The sequence below is a fragment of the Mustela putorius genome, unplaced genomic scaffold (genome assembly GCF_011764305.1).
Source record: "Mustela putorius furo isolate JIRA1106 unplaced genomic scaffold, ASM1176430v1.1 tig00001130_pilon_pilon_pilon, whole genome shotgun sequence".
Classification (NCBI taxonomy): domain Eukaryota; kingdom Metazoa; phylum Chordata; class Mammalia; order Carnivora; family Mustelidae; genus Mustela; species Mustela putorius.
Genome location: NW_025421584.1, coordinates 1,932,074 through 1,953,198, shown reverse-complemented (window position 1 = coordinate 1,953,198; position 21,125 = coordinate 1,932,074). Strand labels below are relative to the sequence as shown.

Below are 21,125 nucleotides of genomic sequence, written 5' to 3'. Positions count from 1 at the left end.
TAATATCCTTTTATTTTGGTGGGGAATGCAAAGGAGAGTTAGGTGTTTTGTTAGTTCCTGTGGAAATGTACATATAAGTACATATAAGTACATATTTACTCTGGCATTTGATGTTCAGTTTACAGCCATTGGCCAAATGAAGATTAAACATTATATTTAATTTAGAAAGCATATATGAGTTTTTCAAATGTTTGCTTTTCTTATTTGTGAGTCTGATTACTATTACTTATTTTCAAATGTATATGCTTTTCTTATTTGTGAGTCTGATTGCTATTAAAGTAGGAAATTCAGATATTTTCTTAGGAAAGGATTAGGTAATCTTTATGCAACTCATTTTTGTTGTTCATTTTAACAGAGTAATTCTGAGAGTCTTCCAGAAACATACGCTGTTCATTTACCTGTAAATGAACAGAAAGGGGCAAGTACATTAAAACAACAAGTAGGAGGTAAGACTTGTATTTTATTAAAAAGTCATTTGATAAAATACTGATGTAAAATGGGAACACTGATATATTTAAATATCCAAAGAAAGTCACCTATTGAATTAGAGATAAAGAGGAGAAAGATTGAAAAGGAGATAAGTTGAAGTCTTATCAGGTGTCAGTGTCAGTAACAGATGAAATTGAGGGTGCCACAAAGGAGATTAATTAGTAGCTCCATTTCAAGATACTCTAAGACCAAAGGAACGTCAGGAAATAAGTGGAAAGGATAAAAAGAGTGACTGATGTGGAAAGAACCAAGATGCCCTTCAACGGATGAATGGATAAGGAAGATGTGGTCCATATACACTATGGAGTATTATGCCTCCATCAGAAAGGACGAATACCCAACTTTTGTAACAACATGGACGGGACTGGAAAAGATTATGCTGAGTGAAGTCAAGCAGAGTCAGTCAATTATCTCATGGTTTCACTTATTGCGGAGCATAAAAATAGCATGGAGGACATGGGAGATAGAGAGGAGAAGGGAGTTGGGGGAAATTGGAAGGGGATGTGAACCATGAGAGACTATGGACACTGAAAAATAATCTGAGGGTTTTGAAGGGGCGGGGAGTGGGAGGTTGGGGTACCAGGTGGTGGGTATTATAGAGGGCATGGATTGCATGGAGCACTGAGTGTGGTGCAAAAATAATGAATACTGTAATGATGAAAATAAATAAAAAATAAATTTTTAAAAAAGAAAGTCAAGAATACAGGGAGTAAATGAAGGACAATAAGCATCTCTTAATGTGAAAGGTGGTAAAGTAAAACAATTCTTTATTTTTTATTTTCTTTTTAATATTTTTTATTTTTTTATTTACATATAATGTGTTCTTAGCTGCAGGGGTACAGGTCTGTGAATCTCCAGGTTTACACACTGCACAGCATTGACCATAGCACATACCCTCCCCAATGCCCATAACCCCACCAAAATAATTCTTTTAAATGAGGAGCAGACTATAGGAATTGCAAGAATAATATCAGGTGAGCTTCCAGTACCAAAACCTGTTAGAGTAGGATACCAAAATTTTCCTGCTCTTACTTCTTTCCTCATGGTTGGGAAGACATTCAGGACTTCCCTGGTTGATGATGCAGAGCTATGTGTGTATCTTAATGGCATAAAAATTGTGGTACTTCATAAATAGTCTCATTGAGTGCAAAGAAAGAGTATTGGAAGGAAGAAGGGAGGAGGGTCAGTTCAGGAGAAATCAAGAAAACTTTAGCCATGATAAAAAGTCCATTAGATAGCTTATGGCTTTTAAGACATTTCCACTTTCGAAGAATTGATAGTGATGCACATAAGGCTTGTTTCTAGAAGGTGAAGTTAAGGTAAAGGAATGTGGTAGCAGACACAGTATGGACTAGAATTTCTCCAACTTTAGTAATCAGAGACCTTACTAAAAATGCAGATTGTGAGCAGCAGGTCTGGGATTCTGCTTCTGACCTCTCAGGTGATGCCAATGTCTGTGGTCCCTGTGTCATGTGCTCTGTAGCAAGGGGTTTCTGTAGAGATATCTGGAAGGGCCAGTGGATAGTTCAGGACACCATGGGATCAAGAAGTATTATTTTGTTTTTATTTGTGAGCATGTTTTTAGCTAGAGGGAAGCAAGGAGATGCAGAAAGAGAGATTATAGATGTGAGATACTAGTGCTAAATAAAGAGGAAAGAAATGGTGAAGATGAACCCTAGTAAAATGGGTGTAAAAGCAGAACAATCAAGACCATAGATCCAGAAATAATTCTGTTTTAAGGATTTCTTTCTTTATTTATTTTAGGGAGAGAGAATGAGAGAGACAGTGAGTGATTAGGGGGATGGGCAAAGGGAGAGGGAGAGAGCTGCCTCAAACAGGTTCACTTCTGAGACTAGAGCCCGATGCGGGGCTCAATCCCAAGACGGTGCCATCATGACTTGAGCCGAAATCAACAGCTGGATGGCAAATCCGCTGCCACCCAGGCACCCCCAGAATTACTTTTGGAGAAGAGGGACAGTGACAGGAATGATGGAAAAAGGAAGGGCACATTAGCTGGGAAATTTTGGAGTTGAGGAGGAAACTCCAGAGAATTCACTTGAGCCGGCTTGAGGGTATTTGCTCTAAACAGATTAAATCACAGAAGCTCTACAGAGAATACTGAAAGCAGATGGAGTGCTAGACATGGGGTAAATCATAGCCACGTATTCATCCTCCTCAGTTCTACTGGACATCAAAGATATATGTTAGATTGATATTCATTATTTAAATGAGATACAGAAGCTATAGGTTTTTATTTTTTTAACATAGGTAATTTATTGATATTATTGCTGATTGAAAACCCCTGCAAAAACTGACATTATCTGTTCATATCTTCTGCCCATTTTTTTATATGATTGTCTGTTTGTGTGTGTTGAGTTTGAGGAGTTTTTATAGATCCTGGATATCAACCTTTTGTCTGTACTGTCATTTGCAAATATCTTCTTCCATTCTGTGGGTTGCCTCTCTGTTTTGCTGAATGTTTCCTTTGCTGTGCAGAAGCTTTTGATCTTGACGAAGTCCCCAAAGTTCATTTTCACTTTTATTTCCTTTGCCTTTGGAGACATATCTTGAAAGAAATTGCTGTGGCTGATATTGAAGAGGTTACTGCCTATGTTCTCCTCTAGGATTCTGATGGATTCCTGTCTCACGTTGAGGTCTTTTATGCATTTTGAGTTTACCTTTGTGTACGGTGTAAGAGAATGGTCAAGTTTCATTATTCTACATATAGCTGTCCAGTTTTCCCAGCACCTTTTATTGAAGAGACTGTCTTTTTATCAATGTATATTTTTACCTGTTTTGTGGAAGATTATTTGACCATAGAGTTGAGGGTCCATATCAGGGCTCTCTACTCTGTTCCACTGGTCTATGTGTCTGTTATTATGCCAGTACCATGCTGTAATATAAAAAAATGGGCAGAAAATATGACCAGACCCTTCTCCAATGAAGACATACAAATGGTTATCAGACACATGAAAAAATGTTCATCATCACAGGCCATCAGGGAGTTTCAAATTAAAACCATATCGAGATACCACCTTACACCAGTTAGAATTGCCAAAATTAGCAAGACTAGAAGCAACATGTGTTGTAGAGGATGTGGAGAAAGGGGAACCCTCTTACACTGTTGGTGGGAATGCAAGTTGGTGCAGCCACTTTGGAGAACATTGTGGAGATTCCTCAAGAAATTAAAAATCGAGCTTCCCTATGACCTTTCAATTGCACTCCTGGGTATTTACCCCATAGATACAGATGTAGTGAAAAGAAGGGCCATCTATACCCCAGTGTTTATAGAAGCAATGGCCACGGTCACCAAACTGTTGAAAGAACCAAGATGCCCTTCAACGGATGAATGGATAAAGAAGATGTGGTCCATATACACTATGGAGCATTATGCCTCCATCAGAAAGGATGAATACCCACCTTTTGTAGCAACATGGATGGGACTGGAAGAGATTCTGCTGAGTGAAATAAGTCAAGCAGAGAGAGTCAATTATCGTATGGTTTCACTTAGTTGTGAAGCATAACAAATATCATGGAGGACAAGGGGAGATGGAGTGGAGAAGGGAGATGAGGGAAATTGAAAGGGGAGGTGAACCGTGAGAGACGATGCAAAACAACCTTCTGAAAAACAGTCTGAGGGTTTTGAAGGCGTAGGGGGTGGGAGGTTGGGGGAACCAGGTGGTGGGTATTATAGAGGGCACAGATTGCATGGAGCACTGGGTGTGGTGCAAAAACAATGAATACTGTTACTCTGAAAAGAAATAAAAAATTAAGAAAAAAACCCTGACATTGTCTACCAAATTAAACTACTTTTGGAAACAAAAGTACTTATAGGGTTGGTTCCCTACATGCTAAAATTGCTAGTATCAGTAACTATGACACTGATTCTGAAATACAAAAGATTTTCAGTGCCTAAGTATTCTGTGGCAATTAAATAGCATTCTTCCATTTTGATAGTCATATTTCCATATTGAAAGCTTATTGTACATTGTTTCGTAGATGTGTTTTATATATCTTCTTGCGTGAGTGGATCAAGAAACTTTAAGATGGGGACACCTGGGTGGCTCAGTCGGTTAAAGGCTCTGCCTTCAGCTCGGGTCATGGTCTCAGGGTCCTGAGTTTGAGCCCCGCATCTGGCTCTCTGCTCCGCAGGGAGCCTGATTCCACCTCTCTCTCCCCCTGCCTCTCTGGAGGAGACCAGCTTCCAAGCCTGGAGGCAGATGTGAGACTCTATCCAGGGACCTTTCAATCATGATGGGAGCTGAAATCAAGAGCCGGATGTGCAATCCAAGGCTCCGTTCATGTGTCCCCAGAAATTACTTTTTTTTCTTTTTTTTCAGTAATTACTTTTGAGGAAGGGGACAGTGATGGGAACAAGGGGAAAAAGAACGGCTCGTTAGCTGAGAATTTTGGAGTTGAGCAGGAAACTCCAGAGAATTCACTTAAGATGGTTTGAGGGTATATGCACTAGAACAGATTTAATCACAGCAGCGCCACAAAGAATACTGAAGGCAGATGGAGTGCTATACATGGGGTAAACCATAGCCACATATTCATCCTCCTCAGGTCTATTGGACATCAAAGATACAGGTTATATTGGTATTTGTTATTCAAATGAGATACGGAAGCTATGGCATTTTTTGGTAAAGATATTTAATTTTTTGATTTGATAGCTGTTTCCAAAAACCCTTAAAAGATCGATATGATCTCCCAAATCAAACTCCTTTTGGAAATTATAGAATTACAGGATTGGTTCCCTACATGTTAAAATTTTTATTATCAGTAAGTGTGACACTAATTCTGAAATACATATTTTTTAAATTTTAATAAATAGAATCTTTTTTAAAAAAAGAATTAGGAGAAAATAATTTCTTTTAGGCTTTTTTTAGCATTTACTTGAGAGTGGGTGGCAGGATTATATTTAGATGCTTGTGCCCAGCTGGGAATACTAGGTAGAGGTCTAAAGATTGCTTATTGAAAACAAAGTTTCTTAGCCTTATTTTTATAGCTTTAAATTCACAAGTATTGGTCAAATTATATTCAATGTAACTAGAAAAAGCAGCTTCCCAAGCCAAATATTAGAATATTTCCTATATTCTCTATGACTTTATTTTAGCGTTGGCTTTCCCAGCCATAATGGGAATCACTGAGAATTTACTATATAGTACCGTCTTCTCAATTATGTACACATTGTCTATCTCCTTGTTTTATTATTTTTATTTTTTCTTAGAGAGCAAGAAAGTGGGGAGGGAGGGAGGGAAGGCAGGAGAGAGAGGGAGAGAACCCTAAGCAGCAGGCTTCACACTTAGCATGGGGTCTGATGTGGGGCTCCATCTCATGACCATGAGATCATGACCTGAGCTGACATCCAGAGTCAGACACTTAACTCACTGACCCACCCAGATGCCCCTTTATTATTATCATTATTATTATTGTTATTATTACTTAATGATTTTATTTATTTGAGAGAGATTGAGAGAAAAAGTGGAAGGAGGGGCAGAGGGAGAAACAGACTCCCCACTGACCTGGGAGCCCGATGCAGGACTCCATCCCAGGACCCAGTCATGACCTGAGCTGAAAGCAGCCGTTTAACTGACTGAGCCACCCAGGCGCCCCCCTTCATTAATTTTGATGAATAGGTGGAATATTGGTTTTCAGGAGTACTATATCATTTAAAAATAATATTCTCCTGATACTCAGTCTATTGATTAACCATTTCTAATTTGTGCTCTACTTAATGTACCAGTTAACTCAGGGCCTTTCATCAGTCATATGATCAGATTGGTACCAATAAATTGTACAGTATTTTTTTCACCCCTGTAGTTTTATGTTCTTTCTTTCCTTGTAGAACTAACGCTATATTTTCAAAAGATTTTCAATTAATCTCCTAGAGTAGTGAATACAGACAATAAGTTCAAAGTTATTTACCTATACAAGTGATTTGCTCCTGTTACTTCCTCATGAGCTTGGTGGATCCAAGAAGCAGGACTTTTAAAACAAAGCACCGGGCGCCTGGGTGGCTCAGTGGGTTAAGCCGCTGCCTTCGGCTCAGGTCATGATCTCAGGGTCCTGGGATCGAGTCCCACATCGGGCTCTCTGCTCAGCAGGGGGCCTGCTTCCCTTCCTCTCTCCTACTGTGATCTCTCTCTGTCAAATAAATAAATAAAATCTTTAAAAAAAATAAAAATAATAAAAATAAATAAAACAAAGCACCTACAGGTTCCTGTAACACAGGAAGATATGGAACAGAAAAATTATAAAATAAATACATGCAACTTAAAACAGTTCATGTAGAATAATTCCCACTTGATTCCTTTTGTAAAGTAATGAGCAGAGTTGGTTGCTAAGGACCCAAGATTGTGTGTTTATTCATTTGGTATAGATTTATTCTGTACTGGCCCTGATAATTTTATATCCTCAATATTTCTAGAACGAGTCTGTCAGTTCAGGTGTGCTTCATCTTTATTTTGCATCAGTGCCTTCTCATTCATCTCCCATCTTATATTAAAATGCCCCTCAAATTCATCCCTCCCCACAGCATTGAGAGTGACCTGCCTCAAATGCAAATATTACTGTGAACCATTGCTGAAAATATGTTTGTGTCCAGGTATCTTAAAAATACATATAAAGCTTTCATAATTTTGAGTTGTGCTAAACTCTCCAACCCTTTCTACTGTCTGCCCTTTTCTCTGGCATTCTGAACTGCTGGTGATGTCTTCCTCTTTGATTCCTGTATTTTAGATATTTACCCTGTTGTGTGCTTCTCTCCCTTGTCTTATTACTGGCTTTTATACTCCCCCCATTTTCCGCCTTCTAGCCCCTTTGAGATGTTTGTATGCCTTTAACCTAGTGACATTTAGTATTTCCCAAATGGTTTCCTGAAATTTTTGTTAATTAAAAGTATTTCTTAAATTAAATTTTCATCTAAAGATTAAGTTTAATTTAAACTCTTAATTGATAAGATATTGTTTTCTATCTTTATGAAGGTTATAGCTTTTATCTAACCATTCTAATTTGTCCATTTTACTAAAATATATAGATTTTTCTGGAGAACTAGACTTAGAAATGACAACAGAAAAAGAGGAAGAAAGTTGTAATGAAAGTGAAAATAAACACCTGCAGGTATATACAAATTTAAATTTAAATTTCCAATTTTATATTGTTTTCCCTGCTTTAAGAACGTAACATAGTTCAATTGAAATTATCTTCTGAACAGAGCGTATTGAAGTTGATAGATTATAATTTAATATTTAGTTTTTATAAAATTTTACAAGTTACCAAATTTAAAATATTGTTAGAATTTATAGTCGCTTATAGTTAAACTTTATCCTTGCAATTGGACCGAAAAAAAATCCTGAATATTATTTGCTTCTTCCATTTTTGTAAGTTTTTACATGCTAAAAAGGTAACATCAAATACTGAACCATATGTTTAAGCAGTTGAAATTATGAGCAGTATAACAATGATGACTACTGACTTAGACTCATGTAGAAGGAGTGGTTCTTGGTGGTTCTTAATGTGCAGTTCTCAGTGGTTCAAAATGTGCAGTTCTGTATTGCCTGTCACTAATGTCAAGATTAAAGATTTATTTTGCCTTGTGATCTCTGTGTAGTTGACTTCAGAGAGTAGGGTCATAAAATCAACACAATTGCCTATTGTAGAATCACACCTTCCAGGATGCGACCTTTGTAGTTGGGTAATAAACAGGCACATTTTCAGTTATTTCATTTCAGTATAGGGAATCTGTAAATATTATTAACATTTTTTCTTACCTACTCTCAGAGGACATTACAATAGCTGCATACAGGCAGATAATTTATAGTGATGTATAATACTATCATAGTATATAATTTGAATTAAAATTTAGGAATTTATTTTTCTTTTCTGATTGATGTTTATTGATTTCAGTTCCTAATAATAAGTTTGCCTATTGTCTAGTTATTAATCTTTAAAAAACATCATCAAATGCACTATTGGGGCTCACTGTTTAAGGTATGGTAAGATAAAATGTTTTTAAGTTTGTAACATTGAAAATCATGTAATTCATTTTTTGGTAGATGTAACATGTGATGAATTGTTTAGCTTAAAAAACTGACAAAATTAAGTTTATGGATTTGTGTTTTTCTTCTATTTCAGGCTAGGGCAAGTTATTTTTCGCTTCTTAGTTACAATCCAGTGACTTGGGAGCATCTTAACATAGATTAAGGAATTTAACAGTTAAATTTTAATTATTTTCTAATTTTTCCTTTGTCCATACTCGATTACTTAAGGATAAAGTTATTTTATAAACATGTATGCTAACAGAAGGGACATCTGAAAATCAAATACAGCACTTTCACTTTCCATTTTTGTATCTATCAAAAATGGCCCAAGAACCAGGAATGAAGAAGGAATGTGATAGAGAGGATGATATATTTTTATATTCAGAACATCCCTCTGTTCAAAAGTGTGAGGACATGTGGACCAAACAAGACAAATTAGAGTGGAAAAATAAGTTAAAACTCATCACCAGAGAGTTAAAGCAGAAGTTTGGTGAAATTTGTGAAAAACAAAAACAAAAACAAAAACAACATTACTGCTTATCCTAAGGAAGAATCCCTACATGGTCCCTTTACAGAAGGAGCAAACTTAACGGAATAACCTTCTAATTTGACAAATGATAGATTTGATTGCGAGAAAAAAGATGCATTTGCAGTGCCTGTCTTTGTCACACTTCGGGCATCACCTGAACAGAAAGAGTCTAGACTCGAAAATGTCGTTCTTTCTCATTCATCCTCGGATTGTAGTTGCCGGTCATCTTCTGATCTTTCCTTAAGTGAAAATAAATCAGACTCTGAAAATGATAACAAATCAGACTCTGAGCATATTTTTAACAAAAATGAGTTTTGATAGTGACAGAGAATATAAAAAAGTAAGGAACCCACGGGTTACGTTTGAAGTGAAAGAAGACCAAGAGTTTGACATGCAAATGGCAAAAAAGTATAAATCAAACTAGTTATTTTAAAGATTTTATTTATTTGTCGGAGAGAGACTGAGAGATAGAGAGAGCAAGACAGCATGTTCACACAAGCAGGGGGAAGTACTGGCAGAAGAAGGAGGCCTGAACTCTGTCCCAGGACTCTGGGATCATGACCTGAGCCCAAGGCAGATACTTAACCAACGAGGTACCTATGCGTCCCAATTCCTCTCTTTTTATTGAAACAGAAATGAAGCAGAATTTATAAATATTGCAGTTACTTGTAATGATAAACATAAAATATTTTTATCAATTAAAATTATGACAAACTAAGAGTCAAATGATATAATTAATGAAAAAAGTTCTGGGATGCCTGGGTGGCTCAGTAAGTTAAGAGTCCACTTTTGGCTTGGGTCATGATCCCAGGATCCTGGGATGGGGTCCTGCATTAGGCTCCCTGCTCAGTAGGGAGCCTGCTTCTCCCACTGCTGGCACCTCCTCCTCCTTGTGCTCTCTCTCACGCTGATGAATAAATAAATGAAATCTTTAAAACATGTATAATTGATTTAAAAAAGTTCATTTTAATGAATAAACTAGTAACAATTATCCTTCGTATCAAACTTCTGTTAAAGGTTGAAGAAATGGAGAAGCACCAAAATGATGAAACGGCAGTATTAGAAAGCATATATTCTGCTGCTGCTGCTGGACTAATGCATCCAATAGGGAGTGGAAAAACTGATAACAACCTATGTCCTATTACGGAAAATGAAGAATCTCATGGGTAAGCCTATAGCAATATTTAAATAGTAGGTAATTATTCTTTTCCTATAAAACAAATTCTAGTTGGAGCTAACATTCATGATTAACAAATTTTATATTTTTTAGTAAGACTATTTCATCTTGGGTACTAATCAGAAAAATTTAAATACTGAGATACCATTTTTTGCAATCATAATGATAAATATTTTATTAAGAAATTAACAGCAAATGTGAAGAAAAGGGCATTCTTATACACTGTTGTTAAATAAAATTGGTAAACCTTTTCTGAAGAGTTTAAATTAGCCCTCAGGGAGATTCAAATTAAAACCACATTGAGATATCACCTTACACCAGTTAGAATGGCCCAAATTATCAAAACAGGAAACAACATGTGTTGGCGAGGATGTGGAGAAAGGGGAACCCTCTTCCACTGTTGGTGGGAATGCAAGTTGGTGCAGCCTCTTTGGAGAACAGTGTGGAGATTCCTCAAGAAATTAAAAATAGAGCTTTCCTATTACCCTGCAATTGCACTCCTGGGTATTTACCCCAAGGGTACAGATGTCGTGAAAAGAATGGCCATCTGTACCCCAATGTTTATAGCAGCAATGGCCACGGTCGCCAAACTATGGAAAGAACCAAGATGCCCTTCAACAGACGAATGGATAAGGAAGATTTGATCCATATACACTATGGAGTATTATGCCTCCATCAGAAAGGATGAATACCCAACTTTTGTAGCAACATGGGCGGGACTGGAAGAGATTATGCTGAGTGAAATAAGTCAAGCAGAGAGAGTCAATTATCATATGGTTTCACTTATTTGTGGAGCATAACAAATATCATGGAGGACAAGGGGTGTTAGAGAGGAGAAGGGAGTTGGGTAAATTGGAAGGGGAGGTGAATCATGAGAGTCTATGGACTCTGAAAAACAATCTGAGGGGTTTGAAGTGGCGGGGGTGTGGGAGGTTGGGGTACCAGGTGGCAGGTATTATAGAGGGCACGGATTGCATGGAGCACTGGGTGTGGTGAAAAAATAATGAATACTGTTTTTCTGAAAATAAATAAATTGAAAAAATTAAAAATAAAAGTTTTAAATATTCTGACCCCTTATCCCAAGAACTTCATTGCCAGGACTAGATCCTACGGGAAAATGTGACTTGTGTAAACACACATACACACACACACACACACACACACACACACACATTATAAGGACATTTATTATACATTTTATTTATATAAAATATGACATATGTTAAGGATATTTATTATAGCATTATTTTCATATTAAAAAGTTAGAGATAGTCTTAAGTATCTGTCAATAGGGAAGGAAATTTTTACCCCTGTAAAACAATGTAGTATGTGACTGTTGGAAAAAATGAGTTTAAGTCTACAAGGTACTGATTGTTTAACAAAGTATATTTAAAGTTTTTGGTTTGATGTCATGTTTTATGCAAATTTTAGAATACTTTTATTTACTTATTTATTTTTCTATCCCAGCATTTCTTCTTCTTTCTTTCTTCTTCTTTTTTTTTTTTTTTTATGGTGGTATGGTAGTCACCATACAATACATCATTAGTTTTTGATGTAATGTTCTGTGATTTGTTGTTTGTGTATAACACCCAGGGCTCCATGCAACACATGCCCTACTTAATACCCATCATTGGGCTCACTCAACTCTCCAACCTCATTACCCTTTAAAATCCTCAGTTTGACTCCCAGAGTCCATAGTCTCTCATGGTTCATCTCCCCCTCTGATTTTCCCCCCTTCATTTTCCCCTTCCTTCTAATTCCTCCATGCTATTCCTTTATTTTTTTATTAACATATAATGTATTAGTAGCCCCGGGGGTACAGGTCTGTGAATCGCCAGGTTTACACATTTCACAGCATTCACTATAGCATATACCTTCCCCAATGTCCATAACCCAACCACCCTCTCCATACCCCCCCTCCAGCAACCCTCAGTTTGTTTTGTGATATTAAGAGTCTCCTATGGTTTGTCTCCCTTCTGATCCCATCTTGTTTCATTTATTTCTTTGCTACCCCTCAAGTCCCCCATGTTGCCTCTCAACTTTCTCATCTCAGGGAGATCATACAATCATTGTCTTTCTCTGATTGACTTATTTTGCTCAGCATAATACCCTCTAGTTCTATCCATGTCATCGAAAATGGCAAGATTTCATTTCTTTTGATGGCTGCATAGTAGTCCATCGTATGTATGTGTGTGTGTGTGTGTGTGTATGTGTGTGTGTAACACATCTTCTTTATCTATTCATCTGTTGATATCCATTCATTCATCTTGAAAGAGCATGTAGGTTCTTTCCATCATTCGGCTATTGTAGACATTGCTGCTATAAACATTCAGGTGCCTGTGCCCCTCCGATCACTACTTTTGTATCTTTAGGGTAAATACCCTGTAGTGCGATTGCTGGGTCATAGGGTAGCTCTATTTTTCACTTTTTGAAGAATATCCATGCTATTTTCCAGAGTGGTTGCACCAGCTTGCATTCCCACCAACAGTGTAGGAGGGTTCCCTTTTCTTCGCATGCTCACCAGGATTTGTCATTTCCTGACTTGTTAATTTTAGCCATTCTGACTGGTGTGAGGTGGTATCTCATTATGGTTTTGATTTGTATTTCCCTTATATGGAGTGATGTGGAGCACTTTTTCATGACTCTGTTGTTCTGCACATTTTTTGACTTGATTATTTGTTTTTTGGGTGTGGAGTTTGGGAAGTACTTTATAGATCTTGGATACCAGCCCTTTATCTGTAGTGTCAGTTGTGAATATCTTCTCCCATTCTGTTGGTTGTTCTTTGTTTTGTTGACTGTTTCCTTTGCTGTGCAGAAGCTTTTTATCTTGAAGTCCAAAAGTTCATTTTCACTTTTTTTTCCTTTGCTTTTGGAGACATGTTCTGAAAGAAGTTGCTGTGGCTGATGAGGAAGAGGTTACTACCTATGGGCTACTCTAGGATTTTGATGGATTCCTTTCTCACATTGAGGTCTTTCATCCATTTAGAATTTATCTCTGTGTATGGTGTAGGAGAATGGTTGAGTTTTGTGAAAAACAGAATACTTTTAAAATCTGATGTGTTGCAAAAGGAAGTTACCTGCTATACTGGCACTCTTATTACCAACAAAATTGCTAGTCACTAGGTTTTGGTTTTGGTTCCTAGCGCATGAGTGCTCAAATGTTGGACCCTCAAATTGATCTGAATATTACCAAGAGATTTCATATGGCAACTTGTCCCATGTTCTATACAAACATTTCATTTGATCCCTGTGCTATAAACTAAGATGTTGCTAATGTGTTGAATCTTCTTAAGATATCATGCATGCATGCTATTATCCTTCCTTTTTAAAGAGAATCTATTTCTACATGCACCCCACCAAAATTTTCAATAGTAACTTCATATTATAGAATTTATGAGAATTCAATTTACAAAGTAGGAATATTTTCTACATTCTAAACCCCTTGTACTTTCCTTAGAGAATTTTAATCTGACTAATGATTTTGGATAGTAGAAGATATCCTAGAGTTAGATGATTTTTATCAAGCATGAAATACTGCTGTTGGAACTTAGAGTTTTTCTGTGGTCTTTCTAAGCATGAGAAAAATGATAATCAGGTTATATAATATATATATAGAAAATTTTTAAGGAGTCTTTTGCTTGTATAATTTCATGAATTATTTAATGCCTTGGTCTGGCTTTTTAAAAAGATTTTATTTGTTTATATTAGAAAGAGAGTTGGGTTTGAGGTGCGGTGGTGGGGAGAGGGATAAGCTGGCTTGGCACTGAGAGCAGAGCCCTGTGCAGGGCTTGATCTCACAACCCTGAGATCATGGCTTGAGCCAAACCAAGAATCAGAGACTTAACCAACTAAGCCACTCAGGCGTACCCTTGGTCAGGCACTTAAAAAAAAAAAAATAGTGCTACATGTATGCAATTTAAAAAACTTCAAGATATTACAAAAATACTACGTCATCATTATGTAAGGATTGAACTAAACAAGAAAATTAAGTCATCTATAATCATTCCACTTAGCTATGAAATCCTTAAAAGAACCATATACACTCAGTGATCCTTATTTCCATCCCATTCACTATTGAATTATCACTAGTAATTTTCACTCCCATTACTCCAGAATTGATCTTTCAAAGGTTACCACTGATTTTCATTTTAATAAATCTAGACATAATTTCTTAGATCTCATTTTATTTAACCTATCAGCAATCTTTCACCCATTGGAAAAGTCTCTTCTCCAAAATTCTGTCTTCATTTAGCTTTCAGAATATCACTCACTCACCTGGTTCCCCCCCTGCCTTTCTAGTCTGTACATCTCAGCCCGATTTGCTTCTTTCTCTTCATTCTCCATGTCTTCCACATTGAAGTCTTCCAGGAATCAGTTCTTGATCTTCCTTCTCTTGACTTTTACTATCTTGTATATTCTTGTATATTCTAATGATCCTCAAGGTTGTATCTCCAGCCCACATCTCTCTGTGGAATTCCAGACCTACATATGAAACTGCCTATTTGATATTTCTTTGGGATAGTTATTGGGTATTGCAAACTTAACATGTCCAAAATTGAACTACTGATATTCTTTCTTATACCTTCTCTTCTTGTCTTTCCCAATTAAGTTAATGACAATTCTTCTAGTTGCTCTGCCAAAAAAACTTGGTATCATCTTTGACTCCTGTCTTTTTCTTTTTCATACATGTCCCATCTACTCTGTCAGCAAATCTTGTCAGGTCTTCCTTCAAAATATATCCAGAAGCCAAGCACATCCTCCGTGACCAAGCCACTGTCATCTGTTGTCTGTATAAGTGTAATTATTAACTAATTGGTGGTCTTGTTTGTTTGTTCTTTTGCCTTTTCATTTTCCATTTATTCTAAACACAGTGGATCTTTTAAAACACAAGTCAGATTATGTCTTTCTCTGCTCAAACCCCAATTGTCTCCAATTTCACTCAGAGTATGTGCCGAAGTTTTTTCTAACACCTACAAGGCCTTGTATGATCTATTCATCTAGGGTCTCTCCCTATTGCTTACCACCTCTCCTTGATTTGAACTCCTATTTTCTGTCCTTTTCACTCTGTTGAGGCACACTGAATGTTTTTCTTTTTTTTTTTCTTTTTTTGCTCTCTATAAACACTTTGAGCATACCTCTCTACTTGCTGTTGACTCTGGAGTGCTTTTACCATCAATGCTCTCATATGGCTTGCTTGCTACTTGCTCCTTCCTTTTTTTTTTTTAAGATGTGCTTAAAAATTAAGGCCTTTCGAGGTGCCTGGGTGACTCAGTGGGTTGAATCTCTGCCTTCAGCTCAGGTCATGATGCAGGGGTCCTGGGATGGAGCTCTGCACAGGACTCTCTATTCAGCAGGGGGCCTGATTCCCCCTCTCTCTCTGCCTGTCTCTCTGCCTACTTGTGATCTCTTACTCTGTCAAATAAATAAATAAAATCTTAAAAAAAATTAAGGCCTTTCTTGGTTATCCTATATTTCAGGAAATATCCTGATTTCTTAGTTATCCTATAGCACATCAAAATTTGATTTCTCTGCTTTAGTTTTTCTCCTCTACTATTGGCTATTTTGCCTGTGTAGCTTATTGTTCATTGTATTTACTTCACTCATGAGTAGGATTATAGTTATCTGTTTAACAGTTTTAAAACAATAATTGCTAGCTTTCTTTTTGTTTTCAGTGCTCTTTGGGGCTCATGCTCAATTCCTAAATTAATAATCTCTTGGGAAATTTAGTCTTTTTGTGAGTTTATGTAGCTATATGCTAATAATATTCTCTTGCATGCATTTAGTCCATGAAAAAGTAATTATAATTTTGTATTAGTAAGTCTAGCTTTTATATTAGGATTAAATAGTAAGCTAAAAGTATACAAAAGTTACCAAATCATTTTCTTTAAGAAAATTAAAAAGAAATTATTTGTGAGAGAGAGAGTATGAGCAGGAGGGAGGGGCAAAGGGAGAGGGAGAAGCTCAGTGGGGAGCCTGATTTGGGGTTCGATCCCAGGACCTGGAGATCATGACCTGAGCTGAAGGCAGACCTTATCCGACTGAGCCACCCAGGCACCCCCAAATAATTTTATTTTCAAACAAAGTTAAGCACATTATTGCTATTTTTGACATCTGAGTATTGTTGAATTTTGTCCAGATTTTTTGAGGTATAATTGACAGATAACTGTGTAAATGTAAGGTATACCTGTATTACTTTAATATACTTTTATATTGTAAAATGCTAATAGTGTTAATAGCTCTATCACCTCACATAATTATCATTTCTTTTTTAGCAACTCTTTTAGCAACTTCTAAATATATAACAGTATTATTAACTGTAATCACCATTCTGTACATTAGATCCTCAGATCTTACTCTTCTTGTAACAGGAAGTTTGTACCCTCTAGCCAATATCTACCCATTTCCCTCAGCTTCCTACCCCTGGCAACCACAAATCTATAAATGTGTGTGTGTTTTTTTTTTTTTTTTCAAGATTCCCTGAGTAAGTCAGATCATAGAGTATTTATCTTTTTGCATGACTTCCTTCACTTAGCTTAATTCCCTCAAGGTTCATTCATGTTGTTGCAGAGGGCAGGGTTTCCCTCTTTTTTTGTGGCTAAAAATATTCCATTGTAAGTGTATACCACATTTTTAAATCAGTGGATCCACTGATGGGCACATAGGTCGTTTCCGTGTCTTGGCTGCTATAAATAATGCTGCAGTAAATGTAGAGGGACAGATACCTCTTTGAGATACTGATTCATTTCTGTCAGAATGTTCCCAGAAATGGGATTACTGGATATTCTGATAGTTCTATTTTTTCGTTTGTTGAGGAACCTCCACACTGTTTTGCACAGTGGCTGTACCCGTTTACAGTCCTGTAACAGTGTGTAAGGATTCCCTTTTCTGTACATCTTTGCCAGTGGTATCTCTTCCCTTTTTGATGTAAGCCATTTTAACAGGTGTGAAGTGATAGATATATCATTATGGTTTTGATATGCATTTCCTTGATGAATAGTGATGTCGAGCCCATTTTTTGGTCCTGTTGGCCATTTGAATATCTTCTGAGGAAAGCTGTCTATTAAGATGCCTTGCCCAGTTTTTAATTGAATTGTTTTTTTGCTGTTGAATTGTATGAATTTTTTATATACTTTACACATTAACCTTTTTTCAGATAGTGTGGTTTACATATATTTTCATCCATTCTGTAGGTTGCATGTTCATTATGTTACTTGTTTCTGCTTTGTTTTTTAGATTTTATTTAAATTCAACTTAGTTAACATATATTGTATTATTAGTTTCAGGGGTAGACTTTAGTGATTCATCACTTGCATGTAACACCCAGTGCTCCTCAAAAGTGATGAGCCCACCACACAGTTAGACCATCTTCTAATGCCCACCACACATTTAGACCATCTTCCCGCCCACCTCCCCTCCAGCAGCTCTGTTTCTTTTCTCTAGTTAAGAGTCCCTTACGGTTTGCTTCCATCACTGTTTTTATCTTATTTTTTCCTTTCCTTCCCCTATATATTCAACGTAAATGGAACTAGAGCGTTGCTCATTTCTTTTGCCGTGCAGAAACATTGCTTGTTCCACTGTTTTTGCTTTTGTTGGTTGTACTTTTGATATCACATCCAAAATCATTGCCAACAATGTTGGCAATATCAGGGAGATTTCCCCCTGTTTTCTTGTAGGAGTTTTATGGTTTAAGGTTATATATTTAAGTCTTTAACCCAGTTTTGGTTAATTTTTATGAGTGGTGGTAAGTTAGGGGTCGGGTTTCATTCTCTGCATGTGAATATCCAGTTTTCTCAGGATCATTTATTGAAGAGATTATCTTTTCTTCCTTGAGTGTGCTCAGCTCCCTCATCAAATTTTAGTTGACTACATCCATGGGTTTATTGTCCAGTTCTTGATTCTTTTTCTTTGGGTTTTGTGTGTGTGTGGTTTTTTTTTTTTTTTTAATGAACGGTCATCCTATTTTGATTTTTATACCTTTGTAACAGTTTGAAAACAGGAAGTGTGATGCTTCCAGCTTTGTTCTTTCCCAGGAATTATTTGCTTATTTGGGGTATTTTTTGTTCTATATAAATTTAAGGATTCTTTTTACCTATTTCTCTGAAAAATGTCCCTGGAATTTTGACAAGGATTGCCTTGAATCTACAGATGGCTTTGAGTCATGTGGATATTTAATGTTGATTTTTCTAAGCTATAAATAATGAGTTATCTTCCTATTTGTGTGTCTGATGTTTCTTTGTTCAAAGTCTCAGTTTTTAGTGTACATATCTTTCACCTCGTTGGTTAAGTTTATTCCTAAGTATTTTGTTCTTTTTGATGCTTTTGTGAATGGTAGTTTTAAATTTCTTTTTCAGATTTTTTGGGTTAATGTATAGAAATGTAATGGATTTGTATATGTGGATATTGCATCCTTCATCTTTGCTAGTTCCAACAGCTTTTTGGTGGTGTCTTCAGGATTTTCTATATGTAAGATCATATCCTCTGCAGATAAAGACAATTTGATTTCTTCTTTTCTGATCTGGATGCCTTTCTTTATCTAGTCTGATGTTGAATACGAGTGGTAAGGTGAGTGCCTTTGTCTTATTCTTGAACTTAGAGGAAAAACTTTCAGTGTTTTGCCACTGAGTATGATGTTAGCTGTGGGTTTTTCCTATGTGGTCTTAATTATGTTCAGGTATGATACTTTGGTACCCACTTTATTGAGAGTGTTTATCATGAAAAGATGTTGAATTTTGTCAAATGCTTTTTCTGCACATATTGAGATGATCAAGTAATTTTTTTCATTCTGTTAATGTGTATCAAATTACTGATTTGATTTGATTGATTTCTATAGGATAATTTTGCTCAGTAAAGTATTCTTGGTTGGCAGTTCTTTTCTCTCAGCATTTTTTTTTAAGATTTTATTTATTTGACACAGAGAGAGGGATCACAAGTAGGCAGAACAGCAGGCTGAAGAGAGGGGGAAGCAGGCTCCCCCCAAGCAGACAGCCTGATGTGGGGCTCAATCCCAGGACCCAGAGATCATGACCTGACCTGAAGGCGGAGGCCCAGCACATTGAGCCACCCAGGCTCCCCTCTCTCAGCATTTTGAATATACAATCCTATTCTTCTCCTGGCATATAAGGTTTCTGCTGAGAAACTGCTAATAGCCTTATGAGGGCTCACTTGTAGGTGACAAGCTTCTTTTCTCTTGCTGCTTTTATGATTCTCTCTTTGATTTTGATTTTCGATGGTTTTATTATAATGTGTTTTGGAGAAAATCTCTTTAATTAGTTTTTTTGATGACTGAGCTTCATAAACTTGGATTCCAAATGTTTCCCCAGGTTTGAGAGTTCTCACCCATGACTTCTTTAAGCTTTATGTTTTTCTCCCTTTTCCTCCTTCTGGAACTGCAGTAATTTACATGTTGTTTCTTTTAGTGGTATCCCACAATCACATAGGCTTTTCTCATTCTTTTCTTTCTTTTTTCTTTGTTCTCCACTGATTGGATAATTTGAAAGTTCTAAAATTTGAAAACTTTAAATTCACAAGATTTTTTTTGATCCATTTTCCTCTCAGTGATTTCTTTTTTCTCTCTCTCTCTTTTTAAAAAGACTTTATTTTTATTTATTTGACAGAGAAAGAAAGATCACAAGTAGGCAGAGAAGCAGGCAGAGAGAGAGTGGGAAGCAGGCTCCCTGCAGGGAGCCTGATGCCAGGCTGGATCCAAGAACCCTGAAATCATGACGGGAGCTGAAGGCAGACGCTTAACCCACTGAGCTACCCAGGCGCCCCTTGTCAGTGATTTCTATTGCTTTTTTCTATTTCATTTACTATATTATTCAGCTCCAGAATTTTTTAGTTATTTTTTTAACTATTTCCAGCTCTTTTAAAAAATATATATTTTATTTATTTATTGAGAGAGAAAGTGAAAGAGATCAGGTTGGGGGTGGGAGAGAGAGGGAGAGAGAATGTCAAGCAGACCTGGGGCTCAATCCCACAATCCTGAGGCCATGATCTGAGCTAAAACCAAGAGGCAGACACCTAACTGACCCTTCCAACTCTTTATTAAACTTCTCATTTCGTTCTTCTAGTATTTTTCTCATCTTATTGAACTGGGTTTTTTTGTTTTTTAAGATTTTATTTGTTTATTTATTTATTTTAGAGAGAGCATGTGTGTGAGCCAGGTGAGTGGGAGAAGGAGAGGGACATGCAGACTGCACTGAGCATAAGTCCGATGCAGGGGTGCATCTCATGACCTTGCGACCATGACCTGAAACAGAATCAAAGGTCAGGCGCTTAACAGACTGAGCCACCCAGGCACTCCTGAACGGGCTTTTTGTGTTTTCTTGTAGCTCACTGAGTTTACTTAAAACTGCTGTTTTGAATTCTTTTTTGGATAAACTACTGATCTTCATGGGTTTGAGATCAATTATTGGAAGATTATTGTGATCATTTCGTGGTATAATATTTCCTTGACTTTTTATATTCTTTGAAGTTTTACATTGCTGTCTTTGCATTTGAAGTAGTCTTTAATGACTACCTTTCCAGTGTATCCAAACCTGTTTTGCTTTGTTTTTTCTCTAGTGGTGTGCTGGAACTTTACTGTAAGAAATTTAGTTTTCCAAAAAGGCTCTCTCTTCAATGGGTGAATATCTAAGTGTGTTCCAAGGGCTCCCAGATGTGGTTGAGAGGAAGGGGCTGGAGCCAGTCTGTGGACTATTGCTGGCTCTATAGCTGGGACTTTAGTGAGTGTGTCTGTTATCTGATGCATGGGTAGGCAAGAGTTTTCCTAGGTCCCTTGGTTTATGATGCTTGGTTCCACAGCTCCTACAAAGAGGTCCACAGCTGTTTTGTTGCCACAAAGACATTGTATTGTAATTGTATATTTATCAATCTTTGAAGCAAGGGA

General features: G+C 36.8%; 1 protein-coding gene across 1 annotated transcript in view; it reads left to right on the top strand.

Moving 5' to 3' along the window:
- The window catches only part of LOC123394002 (ankyrin repeat domain-containing protein 26-like), a 109,998-nt gene that overhangs the window by 42,663 nt on the left and 46,210 nt on the right, over positions 1-21,125 (top strand). The window contains exons 11-13 of the mRNA XM_045087424.1: positions 356-446; positions 7,529-7,611; positions 10,078-10,226. Of these exons, the coding sequence (XP_044943359.1) occupies positions 356-446; positions 7,529-7,611; positions 10,078-10,226 (323 nt within the window). The remainder of the gene's footprint in view (positions 1-355; positions 447-7,528; positions 7,612-10,077; positions 10,227-21,125) is intronic.